General features: G+C 43.5%; 1 protein-coding gene across 2 annotated transcripts in view; it reads left to right on the forward strand.

Moving 5' to 3' along the window:
- The window catches only part of CFAP299 (cilia and flagella associated protein 299), a 569,143-nt gene that overhangs the window by 48,215 nt on the left and 505,293 nt on the right, over window positions 1-15,635 (forward strand). For both annotated transcript variants that reach the window (XM_088452111.1, XM_088452110.1), the window contains exon 2: window positions 11,765-11,895. In XM_088452111.1, coding sequence (XP_088308237.1) covers window positions 11,765-11,895 — 131 coding nt within the window. The remainder of the gene's footprint in view (window positions 1-11,764; window positions 11,896-15,635) is intronic.

Genomic DNA, 15,635 nt, shown 5'->3' on the forward strand with positions numbered 1-15,635 from the left:
CACTTGGGGGTGAGGGGGTGGTTAATTTATCTTTCTCCAGCGGCTGCTAATCTCTGCAGCTTCTGGGTGGGGAGTCCTGCTGTGCTGACTGATCAGCAGTGCAGCAGACACTGGGGGAGGGTGCAGGCAAGCAGAGGGACCGGAAAGGTCCCTCTGAGAGCAGCAGTTGTGGGAAGATTCTCTTCCTGCAGCCACCCACGCTATTTATCTGACTGGTCAAAATATTGCGACCAGATCAGATAAAGCACTGCCTGGGGTGGTCAGAAAAATGCGACCATGCCAGGCAATTGGTTAATGTAATTGGAATAAAAGAAGTATGAAAAATAAATGTCCATAATTAAAACTAAATCATTGAATAAAAAATACTTGCTATAAAATAAATGTCCATAATAAATAAAAAAAATTATATAAACTACAACAAAATTATATTTGAATGTTATTATCATTAATGAAATGAAAGAATTTAAAATGTGAAAAACAAATAAAATTATTAATAAAAAAACACTATTAAATAAAACATACTGACCAATCTTTGCTCTTTTTATAGTCAGGGAAATTCATTTGAAATCTATAGGCTTGCTCCAAACAGTTTAATCAATGTTTGATTGCAAACTTAGTTGAACTCATCCTAATCTTGGACAAACACTTACCACACCTATGCTATTGCTTAACTAACTATTTACTTACTACCACTTTAAGGTCATGTTAAATATTTAAGTATGTCACCATATATCTATGTGAACATTGGTTTTAGATAATAAATGAAAATAGTTATTAGTTAATTGCAATATTGAAGGGGCAATGTAATTTAATACACAGCTTTGTAGCTCATGATTTTTAAGTAGGGCTCTTAGCATAATGTTTATATTTTATTATCAACTTTAACATTAACATTACTCCCAGAACTGATTTTAATTTACCCACTTCTTTACCCATTAAATCAATATGGGATGAATTAAATAAGCATGTTGGTTTATTTAGGTAATTATTGTGATACCCTCTATTAATTAAATCATGAGTGCAAGGTGTTTAACAGAGTGTCTAGTACAGCATTTCCCAAATCCGTTCCTCACACACAACCAACAGTTCATGGTTTCAGGATTTGTTTAATCACGCATAGTTGACTTGTCTACTAGACTGGGTCAATAATGAACCTACCTGTTTTTCACAGACAGATATGGTGAAACATGAGTTGTTGGGGATGCATGAGGAACAGATTTGGGAAACACGGGTCTAGTAAAATTATGGATTTTAATCTTAAAGCTACACAAAACATGGCTACATGTAGTCATCATTCCAGAGGCTCTCCTGCTCCTCTTACAGTCCCGGCCATTAACCCCAGGAGGACCAATCAATCACAGGCCACAGTCCAGAGATTACACTTCAACCTTTGACTAGGTTACTGTATTTTACAAGTGGTTTTAATCTTGACTCTAGAAACTATTGTTTTCTAGAGTTACTATTCTATATTTCATTAGCTTTTTTCTGACCACTAATCATGAGTGTATCTATAATGGGTGCAGGGTGTGCGGTGCATACGGGCCCACCGGACTCCCTGTGTCACGGCCAGGGTTTCTCGGCATGGTAGTCACTGGGTATTACCTGTGAGGTCATTATGGTGGGTGGGCTCTGGCAGCGGTGCTGGTGTTTGGCAAGGGGCATTGGCTGCACGTGGTTCTGTGTGGGCACATTGTCACTAGGCCTGGTGAGGTCTGGCTGTGTTTCCGTTCTGTTGGCATGGGCGCCACCATCTTGCCTGCGGCCATGTGATTCTGGCTGTCCAATCCCGGTAGGTCATGTGCTCATTCCAGCCAGTCACAGCGCAGCACTGAGTATTTAGGAAGTTCCAGAGCCTTTCTTCTTTACCAGTGCAACGTGTTTTTCAGCTGCGGCTGAGAGAGAGTACCTGTGCCTTACCTGCCTGCCTGTCTGTTACGCTACTAGCCTGAACCTTGCCTGCTCCAACCTGCTGGACTTACCCTGCACCCTCCATATACCTTCCCACCTGCCTGAGTACCTGAACCTGCTGTTTCCCTGCACCATGCCTCATTTTCACTCCCAGCTGGACTTCATTATCTCAGCCTGCATTTGTTACAGCTCATCATATCTGCATTCAGTTACAGTTCATCATACCTGTATTCTGTTACTGCTCACCATATTGTATTCTGGACTGTTCCTGCCTGTCACTATCTGGACATTTGTTCATTAACCCCCACTACAGTTATCAAGTGCACTTTAGTGCTAAACCTGGACTTTTTCATTTGCCATTTCCATGTCTTCTAAGTCACTTATTAAAAACACCACTTTTTCATTTAAGTCTGCTTCTGTGTCTGCTCCTATCACCACCCCGGGTCCACAACAAATTCAGAACCTCACAGTTTGCACTGGCCCTATGGATCCGGCCATGGAACAGGATTCTGGAGTGGATTTATTTTGCTGTATTGCTGGTCTTTTAGAAAACCTGGAAGCTATGCAACATCAGATGGCCCAGTTCCTACAGGAGATGTCTAAACGCCAAGATAATCTGCAAACCTCGTTACTCACCCCTGGGGTATCAGCAACTTTACCTCCCCCTGTGCCTGGTTATACAGGGACCAGGGTATCCCCTCGTCTACATCTACCCATGCCAAGTAAATTTTACGGCAATCTTAAGCTCTGTCATGGTTTTTTAAATCAGTGTGATATACACTTTACGTTACAGAAAAATGCTGCTGCAACAGAACACGATGTATGCCACTGCTAGAACCAAAGTGGCGTACATTGTGTTCTTGCTGACCAGCTCGGCTCTGGATTGGGCTTCCCCACTGGATAACTATACAGAGTTTGTATCTTCATTCAGGAGGATTTTCGATGAACCTGGACGCACAGTGTCAGCATCGTCCAGCATCATGACCCTGAGACAAGGAACCCGTCCTGTCAGCCAATATGTCGTACAGTTTCAAATCTTGACATCAGAGCTTAAGTGGAATGAGGAGGCCCTCACCTCAGCCTTTTGGCATGGTCTGTCCGACCGATTAAAAGATGATCTGATTACCCGTGAGCTTCCTACCAATTTAAATGATATGATCTCACTCTGCAACAAACTTGACCTACGCTTCAGAGAACATCAGGCTGAAAAGTACATAACTGACCGGCAAAGGTCATTTACGTCTCCCTTGCCTACTCGTCCACCCCATCCTCCTATAGATGAAGAGCCCTGCAGGTGAACCAAACCCATCTCTCCAAAGAGGAACATCAGAGAAGGATGCTAAAAAACCTCTGTACTGCGGAGATTCGGGTCACCTGGTGGCCTCCTGCTCCCGCAATTCGGAAAACGCCCGCTCCTAACTGACCTCGGGGACATCAAGTTAGGAGTTATGTGTCCGTCCCCTCATACTAAAGATTTCAAGATTTCCTTAGCTTTGGATCTCAAACCCAACCATGTCTTCGTCTCTGCTCTATTAGACTCTGGAGCAGCCGGAAACTTCCAGCCTAGTTGATAAACTACAGATTCCTTGTTCATCTCTCAAGCAAGCAATTTCTCTGACTTCTGTAGATGGACGTCATCTAGCTAAAGGAGTGGTCACCAAGGAAACTCAACCAGTATTAGTTCGTGTTGGGGCACTCCACTCCGAGTCTTTAAAGTTCTTAGTGATACCAGTGGCTTCCCAAGAAATCATTTTAGGACTACCATGGTTATGCCAACATAATCCCAGGATAGACTGGTGTTCAATGCAGACTCTTTCATGGGGAACTGACTGTCAGAAATCCTGTCTTCCCAAAATACGACCTGTAAGAAAGACAGCTTCGTTAAACTCTCCAGATATTTTCAAGGAGTACCAGATGTTCTCTGATGTTGTTTCCGAGCAACAGGTGAACGTCTTACCTCCCCACAGAGAATGGGACTGTCCTATCGAGCTGCTACCTGACAGGATACCACCTCACGGTCGCACCTATCCTCTATCCGTGCCTGAGACTCAAGCCATGTCAGAGTACATCCAGGACAACCTGGCAAAGGGGTTTATTCATCCTTCCACTTCTCCCGCTGGAGCCGGCTTCTTTTTCGTTGGCAAGAAAGACGGAGGCCTAAGACCTTGTTTAGATTATCGGGACCTCAACGATATAACAATTAAGAATCGATATCCTCTTCCTCTGATCACAGAATTGTTTGACAGAGTTAAAGGGTCCATCATTTTCTCAAAGCTGGAACTGAGAGGGGCTTATAATCTCATCCACATTCGTGCTGGCGATGAATTGAAGACCGCCTTTAATACTAGAGATGGACACTTTGAATACCTTGTGATGCCCTTTGGCTTGTGCAATGCCCCTGTTGTGTTTCAGGGCTTTGTTAATGAGATTTTCCGGGACCTGTTGTACATCTCGGTTGTAGTTTACCTGTACGAAATATTGATTTTTTTTCGTCTTCTGTAACAAAACATCATGAACATGTGAAGGAAGTATTGTCCCGTCTGAGAAAGAACCACCTTTACTGCAAACTGGAGAAATTCGTTTTTGGGGTTCCCATTGTACCATTCCTTGGTTACGTCATCTCTGGCTCCAGTCTAGAAATGGATCCCAAGAAAGTACAGGCGATTTTGGATTGGTCCCGTCCTCAAACTTTGAAAGCCATCCAGAGATTGCTTGGGTTCGCCAACTACTATAGATGTTTTATTAAGGGATTTTCATCATTATTGGCTCTCATTACCGCCTTGACTCGAAAAGACACTAACCCTGCCCTATGGCCACCTGAGGTAGAGACTGCCTTCCAACTTTTAAAACACGTGTTTATTTCAGCTCCAGTCTTACGACAACCAGATCTGGATAGGCCGTTTCCAGTGGAAGTGGATGCGTCTTCTGAGGCCGTCGGTGCAGTTCTTTCCCAGTGTTATGACGATAATCGAGTTCATCCCTGTGGGTTCTTCTCCAAGAAGTTTTCCCTGCCAAGAGAAATTATGCCATTGGTGAACAAGAACTTTTAGCAGTAAAGTTAGCATTAAAAGAATGGAGATACCTGTTGGAAGGGGCCAAGTTTCCCTGTCTTCACGGACCATAGAATTCTGCTCTTCCTCAAGAATCTTCAGTGCTTGAGTCCTTGTTTGGCCCGATGGGCGATATTTTTTGCTCAGTTCCAGTTCACCCTGACCTTCCGGTCTGGAGCCCTTAATCAAAAGGCAGATGGCCTTTCCAGATCTTTCCGCTGTGATGACAAATCAGAGAATCAACAAAATACCCCTGTTTTGGAGTCAAGAGTCTTCGCCACCTTACAGTTACAACCTCCTACAGGGAAGTCCTTTGTGGCCCCGGAGTTAAGGAAGCAGCTCCTCACCTGGGCTCATTCCTCTCACTTTCCAGGTCACTCAGGTACTCTGAAGACCTTGGAGTTTTTAAAGAGAGGTTATTGGTGGCCATCCATGAAAGCAGACGTGTTGAAATTTATTTTTTCATGTTCTTCATGTGCCAAGCTTAAATCTTCACATCAGGCACCGGCTGGTGAGTTGTTGCCATTACCTGTTAGATTACTTGCATGGACACATCTCTCCATGGACTTCGTCACAGATCTGCCAAATTCTCAAAGGTTCACTACCATCTGGGTCGTAGTAGACCGATTCTCTAAAATGGTCCATTACATACCACTAAAGAATTGCCTTCTACTCCTGACTTGGCTCACTTGTTCGTTCAACATATTTTCCGTCTCCATGGTCTTCCTGCTGAGATTGTCTCTGACCGTGGTGTTCAGTTCACAGCAAAATTTTGTAGAGCCTTATGTTCTGTATTGCAAGTAAAGCTAAATCTTTCTACGGCTTATCACCCGCAAAGCAACGGTTTTACTGAGAGGGTTAATCAAGACCTTGAGACCTTCCTGAGGATTTTTATGACATCTTCCCAAGACAATTGGTCTGTATTGCTGCCATGGACTGAATTTGCTCATAACACCTCCTACCACTCTTCCACAAACCAAACACCATTCCAAGTGGTCTACAGCCTTCATCTTCGGGTCCCTGAATTTCAAAGCCTGCCCGTCTTTGACGGCCCAGCTATGGAAGACACTGTATGGAAATTTGCATCAATCTGGTCTCAAGTTTGTTCTGACCTGAAGAAGGCGTCCTCCCGTTACAAATTTCAAGCTGATAAGAAGCGTAGGAAAGTACCACGTATGCAAGTTGGGGACCAGGTCTGGTTGTCCACTCGGAACCTATGACTTCGAGTACCGTCTATGAAATTTGCTCCACGCTTCATTGGGCCCTTCTCCATCATAGAAGTCATTAATCCCGTGGTTTATCGCCTTCAGCTACCCCCTAATCTGAAAATTCCCAATTCCTTTCATGTCTCCCTGTTGAAACCCCTGCTGCTAAACAAGTTCCACAGAGTCTTGCCTGCTTCTCCCCGTGTCCAGACTGAAAGGGGCATAGAGTTTGAGGTCTCCAAGGTATTGGATTCCCGTCTCTGCAGAGGACATTTGCAGTACCTACTGGACTGGAGGGGCTACGGCCCAGAGGAACGTTGTTGGACTGATGCCCGAGATGTCCATGCTCCTGCACTCATCAAGAGGTTCCATGCTGCCCATCCAGAAAAGCCTGGTGAGTGTCCTGAGACCACCCATAAGGGGGGGTACTGTCACGGCCAGGGTTTCTCGGCATGGTAGTCAACGGGTATTACCTGTGAGGTCATTATGGTGGGGGTCTCTGGCAGCGGTGCTGGTGTTTGGCGAGGGGCATTGGCTGCGCATGGTTCTGTGCGGGCACATTGTCTCTAGGCCTGGTGAGGTCTGGTGGTGTTTCCGTTCCGTTGGCATGGGCGCCGCCATCTTGCCTGCGGCCATGTGATTCCGGCTGTCCAATCCCGGTAGGTCATGTGCTCATTCCAGCCAGTCACAGTGCGGCACTGAGTATTTAGGAATGTCCAGAGCCTTCCTTCTTTGCCAGTGCAATGTGTTTCTCAGCTGCGGCTGAGAGAGAGTACCTGTGCCTTACCTACCTGCCTGTCTGTTACGCTACTAGCCTGAACCTTGCCTGCTCCAACCTGCTGGACTTACCCTGCACCCTCCATATACCTTCCCACCTGCCTGAGTACCTGAACCTGCTGTTTCCCTGCACCTTGCCTCATTTTCACTCCCAGCTGGACTTATCTCAGCCTGCATTTGTTAGAGCTCACCATACCTGCATTCAGTTACAGTTCATCATACCTGTATTCTGTTACTGCTCACCATATTGTATACTGGACTGTTCCTGCTTGTCACTATCTGGACATTTCTTCATTAACCCCCACTACGGTTATCAAGTGCACTTTAGTGCTAAACCTGGACTTTTTCATTTGCCATTTCCATGTCTTCTAAGTCACTTATTAAAAACACCACTTTTTCATTTAAGTCTGCTTCTGTGTCTGCTCCTATCACCACCCCGGGTCCACAACAAATTCAGAACCTCACACCCTGCTCCCATTCACAATACGTACCTCTCCGTCAGTGCTGCAGATATCACCAGAAACATAGCGCAGGCGACTTGTTTCCAGAGATTTCTGTATGCGCACTACTGAAATCACCATTTTTCCAGAGAACGGAACATGCGCAGTAGACTCTGGCACAGGGCCAGAGCCTACATTGGCTATGGACCGGCAAAAAGGGGGCTGCATGGAGGCTGCAGATAGAGGCCCAACCCCCCTCTTTCAAATGATTTGCAGTTGTTAATAGTTATTGACTGATGATCACCAGACAATGACATAAAACAGCACACAAACTATAATTTTCCATTAATGGGAGGGGGGGGGGTTTTGTGTCAAGTAAAAGCAGGGTTTCCACCATTTAATGGGGTAGGGTTTGTAGCTGTAAAACCAACAGAAAAAGTAAACCTTGTTGGGCTACCATATTATACCTACACAGTGAATTGCCAATCAAGATGATTAAAAACGATGCATTACCATTTTATGTACAGACTTTGTTTGACTCAAAGTGCTTTACATTTGCACTTAAAACTCAAAATACAAAATAAGGTTAACAGCAAAGAGAGACATTAGTGAAGGGAATTAGTGAAATGCTGAGTAAACAGGTGAGTCTTGAGTCTTTTTTAGAAGGATTCTAGCATGTAGGCCTCTTGAACTGTGCGGGGAAGCTAGTTCCATAGAGTTGGAGATGCAAAGAAAAACCTCGACCGCCAGATGAAATCAGGGAAATTCTAGGTACTGCTAATAGTCCTTGCCCTACAGATCGCAGTAATAAAGTGAGCAAATATGCAATCAGCAGCTGCTTCAGCTACCTTGGGCCATACTTACCTACTTTTGTCAACTCTCTGGAAGAAGCCCAGAAAGATCATGCAGCTTGCTGCTTTGGGGGCGGGGCCGGGCTCTTATGTCATCAGGCCCCACATCCATTGCATCAAAATGCTGTGATTTGAGGGTTGGTGGAGAGGGGGCAAGGCTAAATTATGAGTTTTGCATCATTTTAGCTCCACCCCTTCATACGGACCACAATTCTCTGTAATTATCTTTCCCTTTCTAGGAGGTAGGCGGAATGCTGGAGATCCAACCACTCTCCTGGGGGTGTGGGGGGGTACCCGAAAAATCGTGAGCCTCCCGCAACTTCCAGGAGAGTAGGTAAATATGCCTTGGGTTCTGGTTATGTAGTGCTTTGAAAGTCATTAAGCCAATCTTAAAACAGATTCTCTACAGGTATCCAATATGTGATTTTAATAGCCTGCAAGATGCAGACAAAGGCACAATTCCAGCAAGTTAGCCTGCAATTTTAAAATGGCAATAATTTAAAAGGTAAAATATTTGTTTTGATAGCAAAATATGCATATGGCATTAGGTTTTAGTTAAATAAAACCTCTCAAATACAGTAATTATCTGTCCTTCCTTGTATCGGGCAGTAAAATATTGACCCGCCCCCCCACTGAAATCTGGCCCCCTGTCCAGAAGTCGTCCAGACAGCTCTATCCAGAGTCACTATCCTACAGGCCTGCTCTGCCTCCCTTCCATCCCACCCCTCTTCTGAGTAATCTGTGGATATGCTTATATGACTGGTGTCCCACGGGTGTTACTAGTGTCAGTGGAGTGGGGTGACAAGATTATAGGAGCAAGGCAGATGGCAGACAGGAGGACATTTTTCATTAAGGTAAATAAGGTAAGGTCACGAAAAGGGGGTCTGGGCTGACATGCAATTTGTGTGACTGTTTGACAGATGTTTTAAAAAATAAAACAAATAAATTACACTGACTAGTGACAATAATGATTAACAAAACAAGTGTCAATGTGATAATACTGACAGTTGAACGTATGTTACATGTGGATGTGACACGGTCAAAACAAAACCACCTTTCTAAAAATGATTAAACATCCCAAAACTGTATCTCACACTATAAATTACCAAGTTCTTCCACTGGAAAGATTTGGTGCCAAAGTTGACACTCTGTAGATGTCATCAGTTACTACCTGACTTGGGCTATATCAAAATATAATATCACCTAATCACAAATACAGAATGTTATTAATGGAGTTTAATATGACATGAAAAGTCACAATGCTCATTGTATAAAAAAGGAAAACAATATGATATACAAAAATACAATTCCAAATCCGTTTCTTGAAGTAAACAGGAATAGAAACACAAATAGAAAACTCATACATTTGAGCTCACTTGAGGTTAGACAAGTGTGGGGCACCAAAGGTATTAACTCACTGGGTCAGTTATATGACGGCTCTACACTTAAATCCTTTATTCAATTACAGGAGGAGTTTTCCTTACCGAAAACTAATTTTTACAGATATCTGCAACTGCGGCATGCCCTCAGTGTTCAGTTTGGTGCTAGTCCGCCTGATATTCAGCCCTTTTCCAGACAGTACTCACTTTATTGGGTCCCCGTAGGTCTTTGTCCTTTAGTTATTCATACCTGTCGTCTTTTCAACATGAATCCAGGCTACTTGATCTTAAAGGAAAATGGGAGGCAGATGTGGGCTTAATAGATGACAAAGAATGGGATATGGCTTTGAGTATTCCCTGAATCTCCACTGCCTCCGTGAGAATCCAGCAAATCCAGCTATATATCTTGCATAGAGTCTATCTAACTCCAACTAGGCTGGTGAAATTTGGGGGCCTTGCCTTTAATGTTTGTCCAAGATGCCGGATGGCTGTTGGTACATTCTGGCACTTACTCTGGGAGTGCCCCACAGTTCAGACATTTTGGCGCAGGGTTATACAGGTTCTTTTCAATATTGGGATTCAAGCCCCTCTCCTCACCCCGTTGGTATGCTGTTTGGGTGTTCTGGACGATACCACTCTTGATAAATATGAAAGGCAGTTGGTTATCAACTTGTGTACTTTAGCTAAAGTCAGTATAGCTCGCAATTGGTTGGCCTCTCAGGGTCCGGACTTCTGTGCTTGGCTGGCATCACTGCCAGACAAGAGAAATATCTGTATTTAACTCGAAAGGCTGTATTTAAATATGATCGTATTTGGGGTAGTTGGTACAGGTCCAGTTGTTGTTTAAATGATTGTATGATTTACTGCAGGCTTGGGAGAAGCTCCTCTTCTCTCTTTTATTTTATTATTATTATTATTTTTTTTTATATATATATATATACAATATATAAGATACTATTTTTTCTATAATAAAAGTAGGTTTTGTTTACCGTAGGATATGGGTGTGTGTATTAAATAATATGGTGGAATAGATGTCCTAATTGTGATATTGTATTAGAATATTTTGTGTTTAGGACTGAGTGGTACCAATTGGATATGTTTGTAATATATGCAACATTTTTATAAAGTCAAGATGATGTTTAAAGTTTGAAGACATGTTAGGGTGATTTAAAATACTGAATATTTCTGTACCATATTACGGTGTAAATATACCCTTATTTGATACGACGATGTATATGTTTTTTACTGAAATATGCAATTATTATTGTTACTGTTTGTATTGAGTGTTGGTTTTGTGAAAACTCCAATAAAAAAAAAATACTCAATTTACAAAAAAAAAGAAAACTCATATATATTTTCATGTAGCTGTTAACTAGAGAACGACTAAAATGTGGACTTCTTCTCAGTAGTGGGCTGACTTTCAAAAACTGTCAATTTTCAAAATTAATTCCATGATATTGCCTTTTGTTCAAGGGCATTTCTGCTCAGTAACTTTTCAATCAAGGCTGTTATGGTATGCTTAAGGTACTTTTTTATTTTTAGCAACACTGCAGTCCCCATAATTCTCAATGGCGACTGAAGGTTGCACGAATTTATCAAACTCCGAAAAAAATGTTGCTTTTTGAGGCTTGACCATGAAATTGCTACAGTATTGTCATAGAGGGATCCGCAGCAGCCTTGACTGTGCCCATATATGTCACGTTGGTTGCACATGTGTCTTGCAAACACCTACTTTACTGTTCTTATGTCTGTGGTAGGATGTAGTTTATATCCCAGCTGTCCGGATGATGGCACTCAGAATGCTGATGCCAGAATTCCAACACCAGTCAGTATCCTGGCGCCAGCATTCTGACCGACGGCATCCTGATGGTAAGTAGTGGGGTTAGGGTTAGGCATTAGGGGGGGAGGTTATGTTTATTTTGCGGGGGTGGGGGGCTTAGGTTTAGGCAGCGGGGAGGGAGGGTTAGGTTTAGGAGTAGGGTTAAGAAACTTACCGACAGGTGTCAGTATCCTAACCTTGTTGGGATGCCGGCATTGGGATTCTGGTCGCTGGGATCCCGAGCACCAGCATCCCGTACCCAACCCTCTGTGGCTACCTAACAAGACAGAGTTAAGAAGAAAAAGGTTTTTTTAATTTCCATCTTGTATATCTAGGATGAAGAGTTAGCCCGTCAGCTTGTGGAGATGGGCTACAGAGGAAGCGGAGAGGTGCTGAAAAGAGAAGAGTTTGAGGCAAGAAAGGCTGCTGCAGAGGCTTCCAGACTCTCCCAGAGAACTCAGCAAAAGTAAGTCTCTGAAATGGACCACATTGTCTGCAACGCCTCTGTATGATTAGAAACAGTTTTATTTTTTATTGGCATCTACTTCCCCTCAGCATCAAGTAAGGACACTAGTTGCAGGTCTGATATTATACCAAGACACATGTGCTTTGCAGATCAGTTAGGGTTAGCGAGCTGGAAGATATCTGCTGTGCGACCACATGACTGTAAGCTACTAATTTATGAAAAGAGGATAAACATAAAAAATATGTGTGCGCAACCAGCAGACCATGATGAAAGCACAGGGACAGTACATATTTTCTAAAAATGTATGTAGAACCAAGGGAAGCGCTGGAACAGATCAAGAATAATCACTACCCAGTATGTCCCAAGTGCTCTGTTAGTGACAGTAAAATCAAGATTTCTCTAGTAGTTTCCTCTCTTGTGTTTGATCATTGAAACATGAGTACTAATCTTGACAGACACAACATAGTTATTATTTAGACTTTTGTGGCAGCGTGTTCCCTTCCTTTCCGGGAGGCTCATTTGTTCTTTGTCAGATGCATTTTACTGTGCCTTTAGGCTTCAGGAAACCAAGTAACAGGCTGGAATAGATAAACCATGAATGCCAAATATAGTTGGTTACAATATGTAGTACTAAAAATAATATTGCTTATGACCAAATACATGTCTTATTTGCACTTTGCTACTTAGGATTTTGTATTATGTAAATGAATAAACATGCCAGTTTCAATGATACATATGCATCTAAAATATTATATGTATGATAGTGCAGACAGGAACATATTGTTTGTGAAACAGTTGGGGTGTCAGCCTGTCAGCCGTGCTAGGAAATTTCTGATATTACTAATAGGCTGGAGGGCCACTTCCACTGTGTCATGCACACCCCTGCTCTGGATTAGAAATGTAAGGGATAGAGCATTGTACGGAATCAGTATGAATGACCGCCTGCCCTATGGCCGGCGGTTCAAATCCCGACGCCAGCAGACCGGCAGCAGTGAAGATCCCGACAGGGAATTTAGGTAAGTATAACTAACCCTCCCTTAGGGGTGCCTAACCCTAACCTCCCCCCATAGTGCCTAACCGTAACCCCCCCTAAGTGCCTAAACCTAACCCCCCCATCCCCATAGCCTAAACCTAAGTTTCCCGGTGGGGCACCTAACCCTAACCTCCCCCCGGGGGTGCCTAACCCTCCCGGGGGGGTGCCTAACTGTTCAGGGTCAGCTATATGAGCCTTGATTATAGCTGAAAATAGCTGTTGTTAAGAAAACCTAATTTTTCAAAATAATATTTTGAAACATTTCAGAGCACAAGATTGGCGGTCTGGGGAGGCAATGATACGATTTACGGTGAATTGCGTCATTGTAGCCCCACCCCCTGCTATACAATACCTGTTTGCTCTGCACTGTATATCGGGGGTTGAGGCCACGAAGATGCAGTCACGTCACCACGTCCCCTGCCCCGCCCACTTTCCCAACCACCATGCCTCCTCTCTGCCAACCTGGTTGCCCCCTCCTGGAGGAGGGGGCAGTAAAGCCGATAAGTATGGTCTATTCTAGTATCCTTGTATCCTTGTAGTTGATAATAAAAGTTATGTTTTAATATACCTATCTATTTTTGCTATAAGAGTGCTCCCTATATAGAGTTCTTTCTGGTCTTTTTAGACCCCCTTTCATTGTAATTCACTCGTGAGTAGCAACATCACAATACCATAACAAATCCATATTGTAATTGTGATGGGAAATCAGTGGAAATAGCATTCTTTATTATACTAATATCAATTTAGGTAGTTCTCGACCTGTGCAGTGACATTAATGTCCTTCTTGTACCTTTGTAACAAATGCTGGGTACACACGACATCGCCGGCGACGGGACCCGGCATGCGGCAAGTGCATACACACTTGCCAGTGCCGAGTCCGACGGGGGGGGTACATGTCATGCTGCATTCTGCAGCATGGCATCGTTAGCGACATACCCCATGTGCCCTGCAATAGGCCCTGTCACTAGTGACCCGTAGGAGCGCGCATATCATGGGTACACAGTCACACTAGACTGTGTACCCGATATGACGCTCCGATCCGCGGGATCTGACGACATATCATTAGACATATCATTTAGTGTGTATCCAGCTTAACCTTCAGGTTACTCGGGTTGCTGTGAAATTCAAGCTGCCAGGGCCAGTGAAGCTGGGTCGGAATATGCAGACACTGGGCTGGGCATGCCCAGAAAACAGGGCTGACACGCCTTCGTTTTCTAGAACGCTTGCCATCGATGCCCGTTCCTCGCCCTCAAACAGCCACAACATGTAAATAATTCTACGGCTGAGGGGGCATTGATCGGCACATGTGAAGTACAAACCCTTTGCATGTACCGATTAGGAACTATCAGCGTTATATGCAAACCATCAGGGTTACGTACAACTCTGAATCAAGCCCATACTCTCTTACCAGACATTTGTGTAGGATAAGGCTGCCTAATGTGGTGACATTCCATTTTCAGTAAGTGGTGTATGTAGTGGATGTTATAATGGTAAGGGGAGTGTGTGTGGTAGATGTTATACTGATATGGGTGTGTGTAGTGTATATTATAATGTAGGGCAATGTAATGTTACATAATATGAACTTACACACTGTAATGTGGCACAATATGAATTGGAGGCAATATAATGTGACATAATATGAACTGGGGGCACTGTAGTGTGACAGTATGAACTGGGGCACTGTAATGTGGCAAAATATAAACGGGGCAGTGTAATGTGGAATAATCTTAACTGGTGGTACTGTAATGTAGCATAATACAACTTGGAGGGCACTGTAATGTTTTGTAATATGAACTAGGCCACTGTAATGTGGTATAATATGAACTGAGGGACACTGTAATATGGCATAATAAGAATGGAAAAGCACTGTAATGGTACATAATATGCATTGTAATTTGACAGAACATTAATTGGAGGCAATATTGTGTGGCACGATATGAATTTGAAGCATTACAGTGTGGTATAATATGAACTGGTGCACTGTAATTTTTATAATCTGAACTAGGGCCACTGTAATATGGTTTAATATCAACTGGTAGCACAATGTGTGGCATAATATGAACTGTTAGCACTGTGTGGCATGTGTACTGGTAACACTACAATGTGGCATATTGTAAACTGGGGGAACTACAATGTAGCATAATATGAACTGGGGGCACTGTTTTATAATGTGAACTAGGGCACTACTTTGGTGCATAAAATGAACTATGGCACTACTGTGGGGCATTAAATTAACTAGTGCACTACTATGGGTCATATAATTAACTACAGCACTACTTTGGGACATAAAACAACGATGCAGAGAGAGTTGTCTCTTTAGAAGTATTGGGGCAGCTGCCACCTACTCACCTTCCCAGCATCAGAGTAGCAGCTGAATTTTATTTTATGTAGCAGCACCAGTAGGGAAATATAGGGCCTGGCGGCAATTTGTGTGTGCAGGAGAGGATGGGGCTACTTGCTGGGTTCCAAATGCCGCCCCTTATTTCATAAAGGAGGCGGAGACAGAGCTGTTTGTGTTTATGCAGAGTCACTTACCACAGATACTGGGTGTCTCTGCAGCTATGCTTTGCCCCTGCATTAGAGCAGTTTCTGATCCTGTCACTGTTGCTTGGCTGCTCTGCACCTTTCCCTACTGCCTGTGACCACACTGGCTGAGGGCAGCCAGTGCTAGTTGTGAACCAGTACATTGACCTGACCTCTTTTTGGG

This window comes from Taudactylus pleione, unplaced genomic scaffold (genome assembly GCF_031769625.1).
Source record: "Taudactylus pleione unplaced genomic scaffold, aTauple2 ptg000033l, whole genome shotgun sequence".
Classification (NCBI taxonomy): Eukaryota; Metazoa; Chordata; class Amphibia; order Anura; family Myobatrachidae; genus Taudactylus; species Taudactylus pleione.